This window comes from Anolis sagrei, chromosome Y (assembly GCF_037176765.1).
Source record: "Anolis sagrei isolate rAnoSag1 chromosome Y, rAnoSag1.mat, whole genome shotgun sequence".
Classification (NCBI taxonomy): Eukaryota; Metazoa; Chordata; class Lepidosauria; order Squamata; family Dactyloidae; genus Anolis; species Anolis sagrei.
The window spans coordinates 32,307,101-32,327,241 of NC_090035.1; the positions used below are offsets into that span (position 1 = coordinate 32,307,101).

A 20,141-nucleotide genomic window follows, 5' to 3' on the forward strand; every position below is an offset into this window, starting at 1 on the left:
TGCATGGTGGACGTGTGATAAAGCGAAGATCTTTTGGAGGAGAATACATAAGGAAATTCAAAGTATGCTGAAAATACAGCTGCCCCTGAAACCGGAGATCCTTTTGCTTGGGATGTATGATACAAAATTAGAGGAAAATAAGGATAAAATACTCTTCCTGGCTTTGACAGCATCAAGAATGTGTTACGCCAAAGTGTGGAGACAAGAAGAGATCCCGGAGATAAATGATTGGGTAACTAAAATGCTGGATATTAAGAACCTAGACAAGCTAACCTTTCTACTGTTAAAAAACAAAGAAACTAAAAGGAAAGAAACAGACTGGAGTGAAGTCACAGAATATTTAAAGAAGAAGAAGAAAGAAATAGTAATCTAAGAAATATAAAAATAGACTGACTTACGTGAAAAAGAGGGAAAGAAGAAAAACAACAACACAAACTACAATAAGACTGACAAGATTTTCCGAAGATACCAGGTCAACTTTTTATTTATTTTTTTCTTCTCTTTCTTTTCTTCTTTTCCCTCTTCCTTCTTTATCTTTTTCCTTTTTTTTGCTATTTTTTAATTTTATTTTTATGAAAATTTCAATAAAGAATATTTTTTAAAAAAATGAGAGTTTTGCAGCTAGTCCATCTGCCCTCCCCTTCTAGCCTTATCGGAAACACTAGCATTCCTGGGTTGTGACTCACCAGATCCCCCACTGGGGCCCTGAGAAGGACGCTCTCCTCTGCTCTCCCCTGCAGCCGGTTTCGTCCTGGGCTGAGGGGGCCCTCCCCCCTTACGCTCCCAACAATCAGCTGCTCTATGGTTCAAACGACCACATACAAAACATCCGCTCCTCTGCCCCTTGGATCCTCCGGTTGGCTCCCTTCCGGTCGGGCCTCTCTCCGTCCTCCGGTTCTCCTCCTTGGCTCTGGCTTGCTGTGGCACTGATCCCCGATGCCTCTTGACCTGGGCCAGCGTCGTCTCGATGCGGCCAGCCAGCTCAATCCATCCACCGATCGTCTCCGGATCATCGCGATGGAGCACCCAGGATAAGATTTCCTTCCGCAGGCCTTCTTTAAATATTTGGACTTTCGTAACACAGGACAACTCAGGCACCCTTTCGGTTCCTGACAGTAAACAGTAAACATGTTTCGTATATATTTTTCCTCTCTTTCATGATTTGGACTTGACCAGCCCTTTGCTGTTGTCTTCTGCTTGCACTTGTAATTTTACTATTGCTGACTCTCTCTTTCTCTCTCTGTTTCAGGGCTATGATGATTCTTATGCAGAGCAAAGTTACGAAGGCTATGAAGGTTACTACAGCCAGGGTCAACAGTAAGTGTTGCTGTTGGTTTTTGGCTCCATTGAGACACTTCTTTCCAGGTAGCAAGGTCCCTTGAAATGTAGAACACCTTCAGCTTGGTCAGATGGCTGACTTTGCACCAGGGGTGCATTTGACAAGGGGCAGCAGTACTCAGCATGCTGTGTGCATGGGAAGCATCAGCCGCCTCTCAGCAGAGGACAAGAGGGAGTGTGTTCCTCTCTTGTCGCAGTCTTTATTGACTGCTTGCCTCTTTCCTTGGTACATGAAGAGTATTGTAAATAAGAGCAGTGTCCATAGCAGGGGATTGCTAGCTGTTGCACAGAACAGCCAGAATGGGCCTAAATAACAGTTGTGTAAAGAAAGATGGCTCCTCCCATCCAGGGAATAACTGTGCCCCATCTTGTTTTGCAGGGAAACAGAATATTATGACTACCGACATGGTGAGGCTCAAGAATCATATGAGGCATATGGTAAGTCTGTCCTCTCTGTTATTATTATTATTTACTGTATTTATACCTCAGTTATTATTATTATTTATTGTATTTATACCCAAATGGACTCAAGGCGGCTCACAGGCACACACTTTGATTAATTTAAAACAAAGCAAACATAAAAAATTAAAACAATTAAACAGTACTGTGTGTGGGTTTCTGAAAGTTTTCCTGGCTGTATGGCCATGTTCCAGAAGCATTCTCTCCTGTCATTTTACCCACATCGATGGCAGGCATCCTCACAACTCACAATAACCCAGTGATTCCGGCTGACAGTACTGTGTGTGTTAGGTTGCTATTATTATTATTATTATTATTATTATTATTATTATTTATACCCCACTTTTTTTCTCCACAAGGAGACTCAAAGCATCTTAAATCTACAGTTAAAATACAGGTTAACAACACAGTTAAAATACAGTAAATACAATAAAATGCAATTTAAAATACCTAATCCTCCCAAAAATCCCACCCACAACCTCCCCAGAAACGTACCCCTTATCCTTCTCCAAATGCTAGTCAGCAGAAAAAGGTCTTGATCTGTTTGCAGTGGCAAGGAGTAAAGAAGGCTTTAAAAGGGCTGTCTTTTCTGTGCATTTTCACTTAAGTCTGACTTGAATACAGTTGCAAAAGATTCCAATGATGTGAGCTTTCTGAAAAACATTACAGAATATATTCACTTTCCTTGCTAAATTGGGATGTAATGCTTTCAGGCGTAATCTTTTAAAATAGCCCAGATTCCTTGGTGCGACCTCCTAACACACATTGTTCAAAAAGATCAGCATTGGTTGCTAGTCTGATAGGACTTCTTGTAAGGCTATATACAGCTCAGGTTTTCTGAGAATTGCCTTACTTAGTATAGATGACCCTGAATCCTTATTGTACCCAGATTGCTTATTGTAATGTTTTGCTTCCCAGCATCCCAGATAGTCCCTCTCTTAGAATTAACCAAACTCTCACATTTGGGAAGACTCACCTGTTTATCAATTATCTGTTTACCAAGATATTTTCTTATTAATTTTTGTAATTCTTACCCTCTGGAGTTTTTATTAGTTTTTATTGACTTATCTTTTTCTTCTACTCAGCATTTTAATTGGTCATTAAAAATAAAGAGTGGTATATAAACGTTAAAATAATAAATAAACAATTATGGAAAAATGCAATTATCAGGATCCATAGGTTTCTGTGCCATAATCAGAGCGTTACTATTTATTACAAACTAGCTTGGGGACCTGGCACTACCCGGATTATTGGAGAAAATGGGCAACGGCAGTTATGTATGCCAAGTTTGGTCTTTATTGGTCATTGGATGATGGTTGCTTTGTCTTCAGGAAGTGAGTGAAGGTACTTTAAGTCCCATGATCCATGGTCCACCCTCCCCCAAACAACAACAGGATATTCTCTCTTTGTCATATCGGAATCTTGGAATTGAGGCTGGCCAATCAGAGACCATATGCAAATTTCCTTCTCTCATGTCTCCGTTTCTGTCATAAACCCTTTTCTCCACCAGGGGCTCCTGTAAAGCTGGCCAATCAGAAACCATATGCAAATAGCACCACAGCAGCAGCCAATCAGAATCTTGGAACTTTCAGGCTGGCCAATCAGAATGCTGGTACATACACCGCCACACCTCTGTCCGCCGCATACAAATTTGACTTTTATTATATACGAGCTTGGGGACCCGCCGCTGCCCAGGTTATTAGAAAAAGTGGGTAATGGCAGTTCCCTATGCCTAAATTGGTCTTTATTAGTCATTGGATAACAGCTGCATTGTTTTCAGGAAGTGAGTGAAGGTACTTGAAGGTACTATATCCTCCAAACAGCAGCTGGATATAGAGTGGGTCATGGGGGCTCTGTGTGCCAAGTTTGGTCTTTATCAGGCATTGCATGAGGGTCGCAGTGGTTTCAGTAATTGAGTGAAGGTACTGCAAGTCCCATCATCCAAAGTCCATCCTCCTTCAAACTGCAGCAGGATGTAGAGCGGGTCATGGGGGCTCTGTGTGCTAAGTTTGGTCTTGATCAGTCATTGGACTAGGGTTGCAGTGGTTTCAGTAAGTGAGTGAAGGTACTGCAAGTCCCATCATCAGTCCTCCTCCAAATGTAGATAGGGTCATGGGGGCTCTGTGTGCCAAGTTTGGTCTTTATCAGTCATTGGTTCAGGGTCACAGTGGTTTCATAATGTAAGTTTAGGTACTGCAAGTCCCATCATCCATGGTCCATCCTCCCCCAAACTGCAGTAGTATGTAGAGTGGGTCATGGGGGCTCTGTGTGCCAAGTTTGGTCTTGATTAGACATTAGATGAGGGTTGAAGCAGTCTTGGGAAGGGAGTGGATGTACTTGAAGTGCCATCATCCATGGTCTGTCCTCCTTGAAAGTGCACCAGGATGTAGAGTGGGTCATGGGGACTCTGTGTGCCAAGTTTGATCTTGATCAGTCATTGGCGAGGGTCTCAGTGGTCTCAGGGAGTGAAGTGACTGCAAGTCCCATCATCCATTGTCAAATTCTTCCAAACCGCACCTGGATGTTGAGTGGGTCATGCGGCTCTCTGTGTAAATTGTGGTCCTGATCCATCATTGTTGGCAGTTGTAATGGTCTTAGGAAGGGAGTGCAGGTATTGCAAGTCCCATCGTCCATGGTGCATCCTCCTCCAAACTGCACCAGGATGTAGAGTGCATCATGGAGACTCAAGTGTGCCAAGTTTGGTCTTTATCAGTAATTGGATGAGGGTTGCAGTGGTCTCAAGAATTGAGCAAAGGTACTGCAAGTCCCATAATCCATGGTCCATCCCCGGCAAAACCACACCAGGACATAAAGTGGGTCATTTGAGGTCTATGTGCCAAGTTTGGTCCTGATCGGTCATTGTATGAGGTTAACAGCGGTCTCAGAATGTGAGTGATGGTACGGCAAGTCCCATCATCCATGGTTCATCCTCCTCCAAACTGCAGTAGGATGTAGAGTGGGTGATGGGGGCTGTGTGTGGCAAGTTTGATCTGTATTGGTAATTTTCTGACCCAGCTCCTGGCCTTTTCCTTTCCTCTCATTGTCATCTCAGGATCTTGGAATTGAGGCTGGCCAATCAGAGAACATATGCAAATTTCCGTCTCTCATGTTTCCGTTTCTGTCATGAACCCTTTTCTCCACCAGGGGCTCTTGTAAAGCTGGCCACTCTGAGACCATGTGCAAATAGAACCACTGTGGCAGCCAATCAGAAAGCTGGCACATACTCCTCCACACTGCCACACCTCTGTCCGCCGCATACAAACTTTGACTTTTATTATATGTATAGACTAGCTTGGGGACCTGGCGCTGCCCAGGTTATTTGAGAAAGGAATTGTATATCAAGGTTAGTTTTTATCAGTTATTTATATGGCTCGCAGTGGTCTCAGGAAGTTAATGAAGGTACTGCGAGTCCCATTATCTGTGGTCCATCCTCCTCCAAACTGCACCAGGGTGGAGAGTGGGTCATGAGGGCTCTATGTGCTAAGTTTGGTCTTGATCAGTCATTGGATGAGGGTCACAGCGGCCTCACAAAAGTGAGTTAAGGTACTGCAAATCCCATCATCCATATTCTCCCTCAAATATCACCAGAATGTTGAGTTGGCCATGGGGGCTCTCTGTGCCAAGTTTGGTGTTTAGTGGTATTTGGATGATTGTCGCTGTGGTTTCAGGAAGTGAGTGAAGGTACTGCAAATCCCATCATCCATTGTCTGTCCTCTAAACACCACCAGGATTTAGAGTACGTCATGGGGCTCTGTGTGCCAAGTTTGGTCTTGATTGGTCATTACATGAGGGTTGCAGCAGTCTTGGGAAGTGAGTGGAGGTACTTGAAGTCCCATCATCCATAGTCTGCTCTCCCCAAACTTTACCAGAATGTTGAGTTGGCCATGGGGGCTCTGTGTGCCAAGTTTGGTCTTCATCAGTCATTGGATGAGGGTCTCAGTGGTTTCACTAAGTCCCATCATCCATTGTTCCCATCATCCATGGTGCATCATCCTCCAAACCGCACCAGGATGTTGAGTGCATCATGTAGACTCGGTGTGCCAAGTTTGGTCCTTATCGGAAATTGGGTGATGGTTGCAGTGGTCTTAGGAACTGAGTGAAGGTACTGCAAGTCCATGCTCGATCCACAGTCAAACCACACCAGGGCGTAAAGTGGGTCATGAGAGGTCTATGTGCCAAGTTTGGTGTTGTTCAGTCATTGTTGAGGGTCGCAGCAGTCTCGGAAAGCGAATAGAGGTACTTCAAGTCCCATCATCCATGGTATGCCCTACTCTAAACCGCAGTAGAATGTTGAGTGGGTCATGGGGGCTCTGTGTGCCAAGTTTGGTTTTGATCAGACATTAGATGAGGGTTGCAGCAGTCTTGGGAAGGGAGTGGAGGTACTTGAAGTCCTATCATCCATGATCTCTCCTCCTGAAAAGTGCACCAGGATGTAGAGTGGGTCATGGGCATTCTGTGTGCCAAGTTTGGTCTTGATCAGTCATTGGCAAGGGTCTCAGTGGTCTCAGGAAGTGAGTGGCAGCCAATCAGAATGCTGGCACATACTCCTTCCGCCACACTTTTGCCGCACTTTTGTCCACCACAAACAAACTCTCTCTTTTATTATATTAACTAGCTTGGGGACCCGGCGCTACCCGGGTTATTAGAGAAAGTATGCCAAGTTTGGTCTTTATTGGTCATTGGATAACGGCTGCATTGTTTTCAGGAAGTGAGTGAAGGAACTAGAAGTCCAATCATCCATGGTCCACCCTTCTCCAAACAGCAGCAGGATATAGACTGGGTCATGGGGGCTGTGTATGCCAAATTTTGTCTTTATCAGTCATTGGATGAGGGTCGCAGTGGTTTCAGTAAATGAGTGAAGGTACTGCAAGTCCCATCATCCATCTCCAAATTTTTCCAAATGACACCAGGACGTAAAGTGGGTTATGAGAGGTCTATGTGCCATGTTTGGTCTTGATCAGTCATTGGATGAGGTTCACAGAGGTCTCAGAATGTGAGTGAAGGTACTGAAAGTCCCATCATCTATGGTCAACCCTCCTCCAAAACTGCAGCAATATGTAAAGTGGGTCATGGGGGATCTGTGTGCCAAGTTTGGTCTTGATTGGTTATTAGATGAGGGTTGCAGCAGTCTTGGGGAGTGGAGGTACTTGAAGTCCCATCATCCATGGTCTGTCCTCCTCGAAAGTGCACCAAGATGTAGAGTGGGTTATAGGGCCTTTGTGTTCCAATTTGGCCTTGATTGGTCATTGGTTGAGGGTCGCAGTGGTTTCAGTAAGTGAGTAAAGATACTGCAAGTCCCATCATCCATGGTCCATCCCCCTTAGAACTGCATCAGGATGTAGAGTGGGCCATGAGTACTCTGTGTGCCAAATTCGGGCCTGGTCTGTGATTGGTAGGGGCTACAATGTTCTTTGGGAAGTAAATAGTGTGGAGGTACTGCAAATTCCACCATTAGTGGCCCATCCTGCCCTGAACTGCACTGGAAGTCCCATCATCCATCGTCCGTCCTTCTCCAAACAGGATCGGGATGTAGAGTGGGTCAAAGGGTCTCTGTGTGCCAAGTTTTCCCTTGACTGGACATTAGATGAGGGTTGTAGCAGTCTTGGGAAGGGAGTGGAGATACTTGAAGTTCCATCATCCATGGTCTGTCCTCGAAAATGCACCAGGATGTAGAGTGGGTCATGGGGACTCTGTGTGCCAAGTTTGGTCTTGATCAGTCATTGGCGAGGGTCTCAGTGGTCTCAGGAAGTGAATGAAATGACTGCAAGTCCCATCATCCATTGTCAAATTCTTCCAATCCACACTAGGATGTAGAGTGGGTCATGTGGGCTCTCTGTGTAAATTGTGGTCCTGATCCATCATTGTTGGCAGTTGTTATGGTCTTAGGAAGGTCATCGTCCATGGTGCATCCTCCTCCAAACTGCACCAGGATGTAGAGTGCGTCATGGAGACTCTGGCCTATCAGAGACCATATGCAAATAGCACCACAGCGGCAGCCAATCAGAATCTTGGATCTTTCAGGCTGGCCAATCAGAATGCTGGCACATACACCGCCACACCGCCACACTTTTGTCCTCCGCATACAAACTTTGACTTTTATTATATACTAGCTTGCGGACCCAGCCCTGCCCGGGTTGAGAAAGTGGGTAATGGCGGTTCTGTATGCCAAGTTTGGTCTTTATTGGTCATTGGATAACGGCTGCATTGTTTTCAGAAGTGAGTGAAGGTACTTGAAGTCCCATCATCCATGGTCCACCCTCCTCCAAACAGCAGCAGGATATAGAGTGAGTCATGGGGGCTCTGTGTGCCAAATTTGGTCTTTATCAGTCATTGGATGAGGGTGGTAGTGGTTTCAGTAAGTGAGTAAGTGTACTGCAAGTCCCATCATCCAAAGTCCACCCTCCTCCAAACCGAAACAGGATGTAGATAGGGTCATGGGGGCTCTGTGTGCGAAGTTTGGTATTGATCAGTTATTGGTTCAGTGGTTTCAATAAGTTAGTGAAGGTACTGCAAGTCCCATCATCCATGGTCAACCCTCCTCCAAGCTGCAGCAGGATGTTCAGTGGGTCATGGGGGCTCTGTGTGGCAAGTTTGGTCTTGATTGGTCATTATATGAGGGTTGTAGCAATCTTTGGAAGGGAGTGGAGGTACTTGAAGTCCAATCATCCATGGTCTCACCTCCTCCAATCTGCACCAGGATGTATAGTGGGTCAGTGGGGCTCCGTTTGCCAAGTTTGGTCTCAAGAATTGAGCAAAGGTACTGCAAGTCCCATAATCCATGGTCCATCCCCAGCCAAACCACACCAGGACATAAAGTGGGTCTATGTGCCAAGTTTGGTCCTGATCAGTCATTGGATGAGGTTAACAGCGATCTCAGAATGTGAGTGATGGTACTGCAAGTCCCATCATCCATGGGCCATCCTCCTCCAAACAGCAGTAGGATGTAGAGTGGGTCTTGTGTGCTCTGTGTGCCAAGTTTGGTCTGTATTGGTAATTTTCTGACAGAGCCCCTGGCCTTTCCTTTCTTCTCTTTGTCATCTCGGAATCTTGGAATTGACACTGGCCAATCAGAGACCATATGCAAATTTCCTTCTGTCATGTCCCTGTTTCTGTCATGAACCCTTTTCTCCACCAGGGGCTCCTGTTGAAGCAGGCCAATCAAGGATCATATGCAAATAGCACCACAGCGGCAGCCAGTCAGAATTTTGGAACTTTCAGGCTGGCCAATCAGAAAGCTAGCACATACACCACCACACATCCACCACATACAAACTTTGACTTTTATTATATTAATAGATAGATAGATAGATAGATAGATAGATAGATATAGATAGATGTAGATGGCCATTCAATAAATCTGGATTGAGACCCTGTAGAAATACTAGGCAAAATTTGCACAACACTAAAGCCCAGAATTCTCTTCCACCTTACAAAATTTAGACAAGCATATTATGGGCAAGCTTTCCAATTCAAAATTAGTTATGATGAAAAGTTGTCTTTCTTAAGTCACCTCTGACCTTCTCCTCGAGAAGATGCTGAAGTTCTGTGCCCAATAAATACTTCATTCCTCACTGCCACAGTAATAGAATTCATAAATGTCCCCAGTATGCAACAAGTATATTTAGCTACCAAGGAATTCAATATAAGATTGAACCTGTTGTCCCACCTTAAACTAGAAGGAGGATGTTTTCCTTCCAGGCCCAGGGATTGGCAACTGCAAATGTCAACCCACTTGGCTCTGTCCCGGTGAGTGATGGGGACTTTTCCTCAGGCGGCTCTGAGCACAAACAACATCTGCCTCGCCTTAGGATTGCTGTTGCTGCTGGGGTTGCCAGCCTCCTTTCTGCCACGCTGGGTGCTCCATTGCTATTTCTTAATTAGTTCCATTGCAGAAATTTTCTTTGGCGCCTGCTTGCTTGCTGACACAATTAAAAAAATAAATCATTCGGGCCACGGCTGGGAAACAGTGCAGAGCCTAAGACTTTTGCCTGCAGGGATGCTGCAGTTTTGTTACCCTGACACTGGCTTCTTCTATGGAACCAGCCACACAGAACTGAAAGTGTAGCTCTTTGGAGAAGCGGGTGGATTATGAAGAGCATCCATTTCCATCTGTTCTTGGAAGGAATTTTGCCTTTCTGTGTTTTGGTTTTCTGCCCAAACGCTTAAACTGAAACCCATATAGTGATGCACGTTAGAATGGCCAGGAATTATGCCTACGTCAAGTACCTGCTCTGACCTGTCACAAGAGGTCTCCCTCATCTCCTCGCATAACAAGGGCCTCCATGTTGCACATTGCTGGCCTGCCATATAGTAATGTCTAGCGAGACTTCCACTATCTCATTATCCCCAAACTGATGCCTTTGAGCCAGGGGAGCTCCTCTGCAGCGGTCCGTGATAACCTTTTGGGAGTAACAGTGCAAATACACTGGCAAATCCTTATACTTTGCCACAGTCACATAGGATCTTGACCCTAGTCTTCCTCCTAGTGTTAGAAATTATTTTTGAGGAATACCAGCGGCCACTTTCTCTGTGTGGATCCTTACCAATCAGACCTGGGTCTTGTCAGTTCTTGAGAAAAGCCCAAATGTTCCACCTTCCACAAGAAAAGAAGATGGGGCTTTAAATGGCAGGTTGGTGTCATGGTTTTGAGTATTGGACCAGAACGCCAGGAGGCAAGAGTTCAAATTATCTCATTGGCCATTGAAATCCACTGGGTAAACTTTCGGCTGGTCACTCTCGGTCTTAAAGGGAAGACAATGGCAAAATTCCTTGGAGTAGATCTTCCCAAGAAAACATTTATTATCTGCCTCTCCTTGTGGTCTAAGGTGGGGTAAACAGGGTTAAGAAATCAAATGGAACACTATTAAAATACATACATGCAGTACTGTGTTAAAAATAAGATAGGTTCTCTAGGTTTGTTTTTAGTTTGTATGTGTAAAGAACCTCCGCCACTGGTAATGAAGCTGCCACCCAATTGTAGAGAGACGCTACCAACTCGTGAGGAAGCGCCTAGGTTTAGGAGAGAGGAGCCACTGATTTGTAAAAGGCTCTGGTATTAAGGCTCTGTTTGTGTTGTGAGGTAATTTTGGTAGAGTGGGTGCACCGAACGTAAAATTAATGGAGATGAGGCAGTTTTAAAAAACCAAAGAGAACAAGTTTATTTTTAAACAAAGCGTATGGTTGCAGTATGAAGATGTTAAGCTTGGCAAATACTTTATGGTTACATGTAACTTGGTTGCGATACAATTCAGACTTTCGATGTTACAACTTATGAACTCTTGCTGTGGTGAAGCACTTTATTAACCAGTGTTCCCTGCAGTGAATAGTCTCTCTCTGTTTGATCTATCCTTGATCAAACTACAGATCTTTAGTCTTTTTCCGACTAACGATCTTAACAAGCCTCTGTTAGTTCTTTCTAACTAAAGCAACTAACCAGGTTTTCCCCTTCAGCTTCCTAGCTGAAGAAATCTCTACTATTCACGAACACTAAACCCTGACTCTTCACTTCTTCACTCCTCAGAGTCTAAAAACCTGACTCTGCTGTTCTCTCAGAGTCTCCAGCCTGACTCTCCTGCTATCTCAGTCTCCCCCCTCACTGACTCTAACTGTCACTTTTTTAAAACCTTTTCTCTCTAAGCTCCTCCCACCTCCTCTTCTGCCTCGTTTCCATGGTAACACATTTCTCACAGCTAGGCCGCTCCAGCCTTAGGGCAACCAATGCAAACATAAATACAGTTATAAGCATATTATTATAAACACTTCTGTACTGTATGTAAGTCAGAAGAGGTAAAATAAAATTAATTTTGGATAGCATAGGGAAGAATAAATACTCCTGTGCCCCTGTTCAGAAGATTTCCCCTCACCTTCTGTCCCAGCAATAATTGGATTTTGAAAACTTTGGCATGTTGTAAAAACAAGGATTGCAAAGAAAGCTTCAGTTGAGAGACACCTTTTCCTTATGATAATAACTCCTCCAGGAGTGATATTCCCTTCTGCACAGAAGCAGGAGAGCCTAGGGATGATTATTGTTGCTACCACTTTGAAAGGAACCAAATTTACCATCAAGGTAGAAGTGAGGCTGTTTAATCGCACCTCTTCCTTTATTAAGATAGTAATAACTTAGAAGTAATTACACTATGTATTGTAGCGTGACTGGAGATAAGAATGTAGATCTATTTGGTCACTTTCCCCTGCGTTTCTGCCACCACGTGAGGTAAGTTATAATATTGTGAGAAATGGCACACTGGACGCAAAATTGATGGAGATGAGGCAGTCTTCAAACAAAAGTTAACAAGTTTATTGAGCACAAAGCGTGTGGTTGCAAGTTGTAACTTTTCTTATAGAACTCAGAATAATGCTTGGTTAGTTGAATGTTACACTCTTTCAGGTTATACAGTATCTTCCTGAGGTGAAGCACTTATTACAAAACAAAGTTCCAATACAGGGATGTCTTCCTTATCTGATCCTCCCCTGATCAGATACTTAATAAGCTTATTCTTTAGCCTTTCTTTAGACTATCGGAATACTGGTTATGTTTCCCTTATCAGCCTCTCTAGCCTAAGAAACTTCCAGTAACTTAATCTGGCTTTCCAAAGCCTCGAAACTTTGCTTCACAATTCACTCTCTTACAGCTATAACCTCCTAATCTTTCCTCTATCAATTCCTCACCCTCAAATCTTAACTCCCGACTGCTCACTCCTCTAAACCTAAAACCTAACTCATGACTGTTCACTCCTCTAAACCTAAACCCTAACTCATGACTGTCCACTCCTCTAAACCTAAACCCTAACTGAACATTAACTGTCATTTTTCAGACTCTCCCCTCTAAGCTCCTCCCACTTCTCTCTCTAGCCTACATCGTCTCCATGGCAACGCACTCCTCTCAGTTAGGCCGCTCCAGCATTGGTGCAGCCAATTTAAACACAAATACAGTTAAAATCATACAATTTATAATCAACTTCTGTACACCTTCCTGGGAATCAATTTCTCTCACTTCGTGTTGTCTCGTACCCATTCTTAAATAGGAGTCAGATGTAAGGTGGACTTCTGGTTTTTGGTCAACTTTATATTCAGTTAGGTTATTAGGGTTGCTGATTCGGAAAATTGCATTGCATAGACCACATCAGCTCTAGTTTCTGATTCAGAACATATGCCATCCAGTAGTCGCCATCTGCTCACCCACAGGAAACCATTAGGGCTGGGCGGTTTCGTTCGTTAATCTTGTATATCGTTAATTATTTGTTATTTTTTTGTGTTAACGGAACGATATTGATATTTTATTTCAAACCTGGAAGTGTTTTTATATAACGATGCAGCATCCTCCATCTTTTTTACGGACTTCCGCCCGTTTCAGAAATGACGTGAAATGATGGAAGGATGCTGGGAGCGCCGGGAGCCAGCCAATCAGAAGAAGACACGGGGCTGATTGCCCCGTGCCTTCTTCTGATTGGGCGGGCTGCCCTTTAAAAGAGGCTGCGTGCTCCGCGCGGCCGCATTGCGAGGGGACGGAGCTGCGGGGAGGGTGGACGGACGGAGCTGCCTTTTGCAGGGAAATCTCTTTTTTAGCTTAAAGGTTGCTTGCCTTTGCTTCAAATTGGTGGATTTTTGCCTTTCTTTTCGCCTTTTGGTTGCTTGGGGCTGGGGAGAAGTCCCAGTCCCTGGCTGTGGGTGTTGATGTTGCTTGGCTTGCCTTCCTGAATCTTGGGAGGGCAAGCATTTAGGTTTTTTTATTTAATTTATTTTATTTAATTTTTATTTTAAAAAATATATTAAAAAAATAAAAAAATATTTAAAAAAATAAAAAAATTATTATTAGTAGTGCTGCTGTTCCTTTGTTATTGTTTCAACCAGTGTTTGTGTGGCCTGTGGCCTTTTTGCCTTTTTGCCTTTTGGTTGCTTGGGGCTGGGGAGAAGTCCCAGTCCCTGGCTGTGGGTGTTTGTGTTGCTTGGCTTGCCTTCCTGAATCTTGGAAGGGCAAGCATTTAGTTTTTTTATTTAATTTTTATTTTAAAAAATATATTAAAAAAATTTAAAAATATTTAAAAATTAAAAAAATTATCAGTAGTAGTGCTGCTGTTCCTTTGTTATTGTTTCAACCAGTGTTTGTGTGGCCTGTGGCCATTTTGCCACCACTAAGTTCGAAAATACAGTGCTCATTTGTGAAGTTTCAACCTGTGTTGCCCTTTTGCCACCACTAAGTTCGAAAATACAGTGCTCATTTGTGTAGTTTCAACCAGTGCGGCCCTTTTGCCACCACAAAGTTTGAAAATACAGTGCTCATTTGTGTAGTTTCAACCAGTGCAACCCTTTTGCCACCACTAAGTTCGAAAATACAGTGCTCATTTGTGTAGTTTCAACCTGTGTTGCCCTTTTGCCACCACTAAGTTCGAAAATACAGTGCTCATTTGTGTAGTTTCAACCAGTGCGGCCCTTTTGCCACCACAAAGTTTGAAAATACAGTGCTCATTTGTGTAGTTTCAACCAGTGCGGCCCTTTTGCCACCACAAAGTTTGAAAATACAGTGCTCTTTTGTGTAGTTTCAACCAGTGCGGCCCTTTTGCCACCACTAAGTTCGAAAATACAGTGCTCATTTGTGTAGTTTCAACCAGTGCGGCCCTTTTGCCACCACAAAGTTCGAAAATACAGTGCTCATTATTTGTGTAGTTTCAACCAGTGTGGCCCTTTTGCCACCACAAAGTTCGAAAATACAGTGCTCATTATTTGTGTAGTTTCAACCAGTGCGGCCCTTTTGCCACCACTAAGTTCGAAAATACAGTGCTCATTATTTGTGTAGTTTCAACCAGTGCGGCCCTTTTGCCACCACAAAGTTCGAAAATACAGTTCTCATTTGTGTAGTTTCAACCAGTGCGGCTCTTTTGCCACCACAAAGTTCGAAAATACAGTGCTCATTATTTGTGTAGTTTCAACCAGTGCGGCCTTTTTGCCACCACAAAGTTCGAAAATATAGTGCTCATTATTTGTGTATTTTCAACCAGTGCTGCCCTTTTGCCACCACAAAGTTTGAAAATACACTGCTCATTTGTGTAGTTTCAACCAGCGCGGCCCTTTTGCCACCACAAAGTTTGAAAATACAGTGCTCATTTGTGTAGTTTCAACCAGTGCGGCCCTTTTGCCACCACAAAGTTCGAAAATACAGTGCTCATTTGTGTTCGGTGAAACAAAAGTAGTTTCAACCAGTGTGATGAAACGTTTCCTTCCCGGCTTTTCGAGACGCAAGGGCCCAGTGTTATCACGAATATCTAAGAAAGGCAGGGGACTGAAGATGAACACATCGGCAAGAAGGGAACATTCAACCAACGAGATGGTTACTGAAACACACACAGATGCTTCAACCAGCTGTGAGATGGCAGAACCTTCTTCATCATTTCGAAAGACTCAACGTTCAGCTCCTGATGTCCTTCCAAGTACCTCAGATACTACTTGTTATGAAGAGGAGGGTGAGGAGGCGGATGTGTCTGAGGGATGGGAGGAAGACAATATGGAATCTGCTTCCACCACAGGAATTAGTGATCAAGAGGACTGCATGCTGCTGGAGGGCGAGCTACAGAAACGACCAACAATTACACTCCCTTCCACAAACACCGACATTCCAAACACGAGCATGATTACATCTGAAGTGCGTAGTAGGGGTAGGCCGAGATCGCTCCTATGGGATCATTACAACGTCCATAATCAGAGGGCCACTTTGGCAGTTTGCAGGCATTGCGGTGTGAGCGTCAGCAGAGGAAAAGATATGAGGCATCTTGCCACAATAGGGCTAAGGATGCACATGAAGAGACACCACCCAAATGTAAAGTTGGACGCAGTTGAAGTCGGCAGCACAGGCAGCAGTACACAGAGCACTCCAACCACACCAACAGGCCCCATGCAGAAAACCATCGATGCTTGGGGCGTGCAAGTTACACGGGTGAGATCTGGATTTAAGCCGCCATCAGTGAAGGAAATAACACGTCGCCTGGGAGAGATGATGGCTCTGGACCACCAGCCCTTCCGTATGGTGGAACGGGAAGGTTTCCGCCGATTTGTTCACCTCCTGGTACCGTGGTACAATATCCCGAATTGCAGAACTTTCTCTCGAACAGTCATTCCAGCTTTGTTCAAGGGATGCAAGCAACGTCTCAGAACCCTGTTGAACAAATCACAACCCGTCCATGTACATTTCACCTCAGACATTTGGACGAGCATGGGAGGAGGGCATTCCTATTTGTCCATGACCGCTCACTGGTGGGAGACGGAGGGTTGCCTAGGCTCGGGTCATCGTTGGGCACTCCTGTCCCTGGAGGTGATAGATACGGATCACAGGGCCGACACCATTTCTGAGTACTTGCGAGAGATGATGAGAGAGTGGATGCGGCATACTCATTCCAGTGGTAACTCGGGATTCATGGTCACAGACGCAGGAAGGAACATGATCCGGGCGGTCGAAACTGCCGGCTTCTCAAACGTAACATGCATGGTGCACTTGCTGCATAATTGTGTAAAAGATGGCTTCAAGGGGCCCGATGAGAACAGCGCCACCGCCATCATTCAACTAATTGACCGCTGCCGCAGAATCGCGGGCTTCTTCCACCGTAGCTCTAAGTCCGCAAAACTGCTGCATGACAGGCAGACCCTGGAGTGCCTCCCACAACACCAGTTACTGCAGGATGTCCCCACCCTCTGGAACTCCACCTACATCATGTTGGAGCGCATGGTGGAGCAACAGAGGGCAGTCCACGCTGTCTCACTATCAATTGCAGCTCCGATAAACAAGCTGGTCCCCAACAACCAGGAGTGGATGACCATCACTCAGCTGGTTGAGATCCTAGAACCATTCAAAATAGCCACTGAAAAACTGTCAGCACAGAAAGCACTACTCAGCCATGTGGTCCCTGTCACCTTGCGTTTGAAGAGCCATTTGGAGTCGCTGGGTGGACACAGTACATTGCAGTCTATGGCTGGGCCCCTGACTCCACAGGCCCAGGAGGTGGTCAGAAAGTTGAATTTCGCCCTCCGTAAACGTCTTCTACCGTTGACAGAGAGTAAGACTCATGTTTTGGCAGCACTCTGCGACCCTTGCATCAAGGACTCTGTCTGCCCCAAAGAACTGCCAAAGTGGAAGGCTGAACTTCTCTCGCTCGTGAGAGAAGAATACTCTCGGAGGATGGGGGAACACTCAGAGCAAATTCCTGCTGCCGTTACTCCCTGAAACACCAGCGGTTACGGCAGCACCGATACCAGTAGTCCCACCTTGCCACCTACAAGGGACGATGGAAGAGAAATGCGGCTGAAAAAGAGGAACGAGGAGAATTTCATAAACGACAGTATCGCTTTGCTTGCAGGGCAAGGAACATCTTTGTCGGCCCAGGCGGCAAAGATAGACTCGGCCGAGTTCTCTGTCAATCGTTACTTTGAGGAGCCTCAGGAGAGTTTATCCAGTGATCCATTGGCGTACTGGTCCTCCCAAAGCAATACATGGCTTGACCTCTCAACTGTCTCAGCTGTCCACCAACTAGCGTGCAGAGTGAGAGGGTCTTCAGCCTGGCAGGAGATGTCGTCACCCTCCAATGTACCTCGCTCGACCCCCTTGCGGTGGAAAAGCTGGTCTTCTTGAAGGCCAACTTGCCACTTTTGGGCTACCCAGAGATTGATTTCGACAGCAACCCTAGCTCCGTGCCGTAGATCACTGTAGCCTCCTGTTTTCAAAAACCAGAATTGAATTACTTTGAATACCCTTACCCTAACCCTAGCTCCGTCCCGTAGATCGGTGTATTGCCTGCTGTATGCGGGAACATTGGAACATTGAAAAACAAGTTTACTTTGCTTTGTGTTGCCAAAACATAACTATTGCCTGCTGTCTGCGGGAACATTGCCCCACTGGGGACCTGCCCTTATTGAAAATCATGTGTACTTTGCTTTGTGTTGCCTAAAATTACTACTGCCTGCTGAATGCGGGAACATTGCCCCACTGGGGACCTGCCCTTGAAAACCATGTTTACTTTGCTTTGTGTTGCCAAAACATAACTATTGCCTGCTGTCTGCGGGAACATTGCCCCACTGGGGACCTGCCCTTATTGAAAATCAAATTTACTTTGCTTTGTGTTGCCTAAAATTACTACTGCCTGCTGAATGCGGGAACATTGCCCCACTGGGGACCTGCCCTTATTGAAAACCATGTTTACTTTGCTTTATGTTGCCTAAAATTACTACTGCCTGCTGAATGTGGGAACATTGCCCCACTGGGGACCTGCCCTTATTGAAAACCATGTGTACTTTGCTTTGTGTTGCCTAAAATTACTACTGCCTGCTGAATGTGGGAACATTGCCCCACTGGGGACCTGCCCTTATTGAAAATCACGTGTACTTTGCTTTGTGTTGCCTAAAATTACTACTGCCTGCTGAATGCGGGAACATTGCCCCACTGGGGACCTGCCCTTATTGAAAATCAAATTTACTTTGCTTTGTGTTGCCTAAAATTACTACTGCCTGCTGAATGCGGGAACATTGCCGCACTGGGGACCTGCCCTTATTGAAAACCATGTTTACTTTGCTTTGTGTTGCCTAAAATTACTACTGCCTGCACTCCTCTACTGTGTGTACGCTTCCCCCCAACTCCCTTTCGTACACCCTTTCCCCAGTCGAACCCGGCCGGTCCCCTTTTCGCCTGTTGAGCATCGCCTCTGGGGTGCCCGGAAAAGAGGGCGCAGGCGTAGGGCTTTAGTAGCAGGGGAGCCGTCATTCCCCCGACCCCTTGCGGTTGACATTTCTCCCTGGTCATCAGTGCATTTTGAAAATTCAGTGCTCATTTGTGTTTGGTGAACTCAAAGTAGTTTCAACCAGTGTTTGTGTGCCCTGTGGCCCTTTTGCCACCACTAAGTTCAAAAATACAGTGCTCATTTGTGTTTGGTGAACTGAAAAGTTCCCCTTGCAGCCTGTGTGTACGCTTCCTTCCAACTCCCTATCGTACACCCTTTCCCCAGTCAAACCCGGCCAGTCCCCTTTCAGCCTGTTGGGCATCGCCTCTGAGATGCCCGGAAAAGAGGCACTCCTCTACTCCCGTGTACGCTCCCCCCCCCAACTCCCTTTCATACACCCTTTCCCCAGTCATTCCCTGCCGGTCCCCTTTCAGCCTATTGGGCATCGCCTCTGGAGTGCCCGGAAAAGAGGCACTCCTCTACTCCTGTGTGTACGCTTCCCCCCAACTCCCAAGTCCCTTTCATACACCCTTTCCCCAGTCGTTCCCTGCTGGGGCTTATGCCCGATTTCTTCCCTGTATCTTTGGGGAGAGCCAGAAGTTCCCCTTTCAGCCTGTCAGGCAACTTCTCTGAGGTGCCCGTGAGAGTTGGCGTATTATTCAGTAGTGCTGGGCAGTTTCGTTCTTGAATTTTGTATTTCGTTATACCCACTCAGAAATATCTTCAAAGCAACTTACATAAACTACCTACCTCATTAAAAAAACACAAAAAAAAACCACACAAAAAATCTAATGAAAAACCCATGAAAAATGAAGGGACTTGCATGTATATTTTTATTTTAATATTTATTAGATAAAAGCTGCCACATTATTTTTTATTAATTACTTAAAATATATATTTTTGTAAATATAAATATATATCTCATTTTATTATTAATTATTTAAAATAAATATATTATTTTTAAATATATATCACATTTGATTTTATTATTATTTATTTATTTAATTAATTTGCAAAAAAACCCAAAAAAAACCCACAAAAAAAGCCTAATAAAAAACCCATGAAAAATGAAGGGACTTGCATGTATATTTTTATTTTAATATTTATTAGATAAAAGCTGCTACATTATTATTTTATTAATTACTTGGGCACAGCCTAACAACTAACAACTGACGCTGCGTTACATCACTCGGCCAGTAGTTACCAGGCTTCACGCCTGGCCAACTCTCTCTCCAACTTGTGGGCCTTTTATGATCTTGACCAGCCCTGGCCAGCTTGTATGTGTACTAACTGTGCTGACCAACTACGCTATTCAACTATCTGTGCAGACCAACTCTTGTGTTGTCCAATTGTGCAGACCAGGCCGGGAGTGGACCAACTTTGCTGACCAACTGTGTTAGCCATTTGTGTAGACTGAGCCTTCTGTCATCCAACTGTGCGGACCAGGCTGTACGTGGACAATCTGTGCTGACCAACTCTGCTGACCAGCCACCTGTGTTGACCATCGCCGGAAGGACTAAGAGAACCATTCTGGATTCACATCAATCGTCCATCGTTACATTTGTGAACTACAATAACATTACCAACGATATCTGTTTACTAAGATCTTACTGTATTGCCCAAATCTCCTACTATAGCACTTTGCTCTAA

At 44.8% G+C, this 20,141-nt stretch overlaps 1 protein-coding gene across 2 annotated transcripts in view; it reads left to right on the plus strand.

The window, feature by feature from the left end:
* The window catches only part of LOC137095186 (KH domain-containing, RNA-binding, signal transduction-associated protein 1-like), an 85,491-nt gene that overhangs the window by 53,992 nt on the left and 11,358 nt on the right, over positions 1-20,141 (plus strand). For both annotated transcript variants that reach the window (XM_067461555.1, XM_067461554.1), the window contains exons 7-8: positions 1,250-1,317; positions 1,718-1,776. In XM_067461555.1, coding sequence (XP_067317656.1) covers positions 1,250-1,317; positions 1,718-1,776 — 127 coding nt within the window. The remainder of the gene's footprint in view (positions 1-1,249; positions 1,318-1,717; positions 1,777-20,141) is intronic.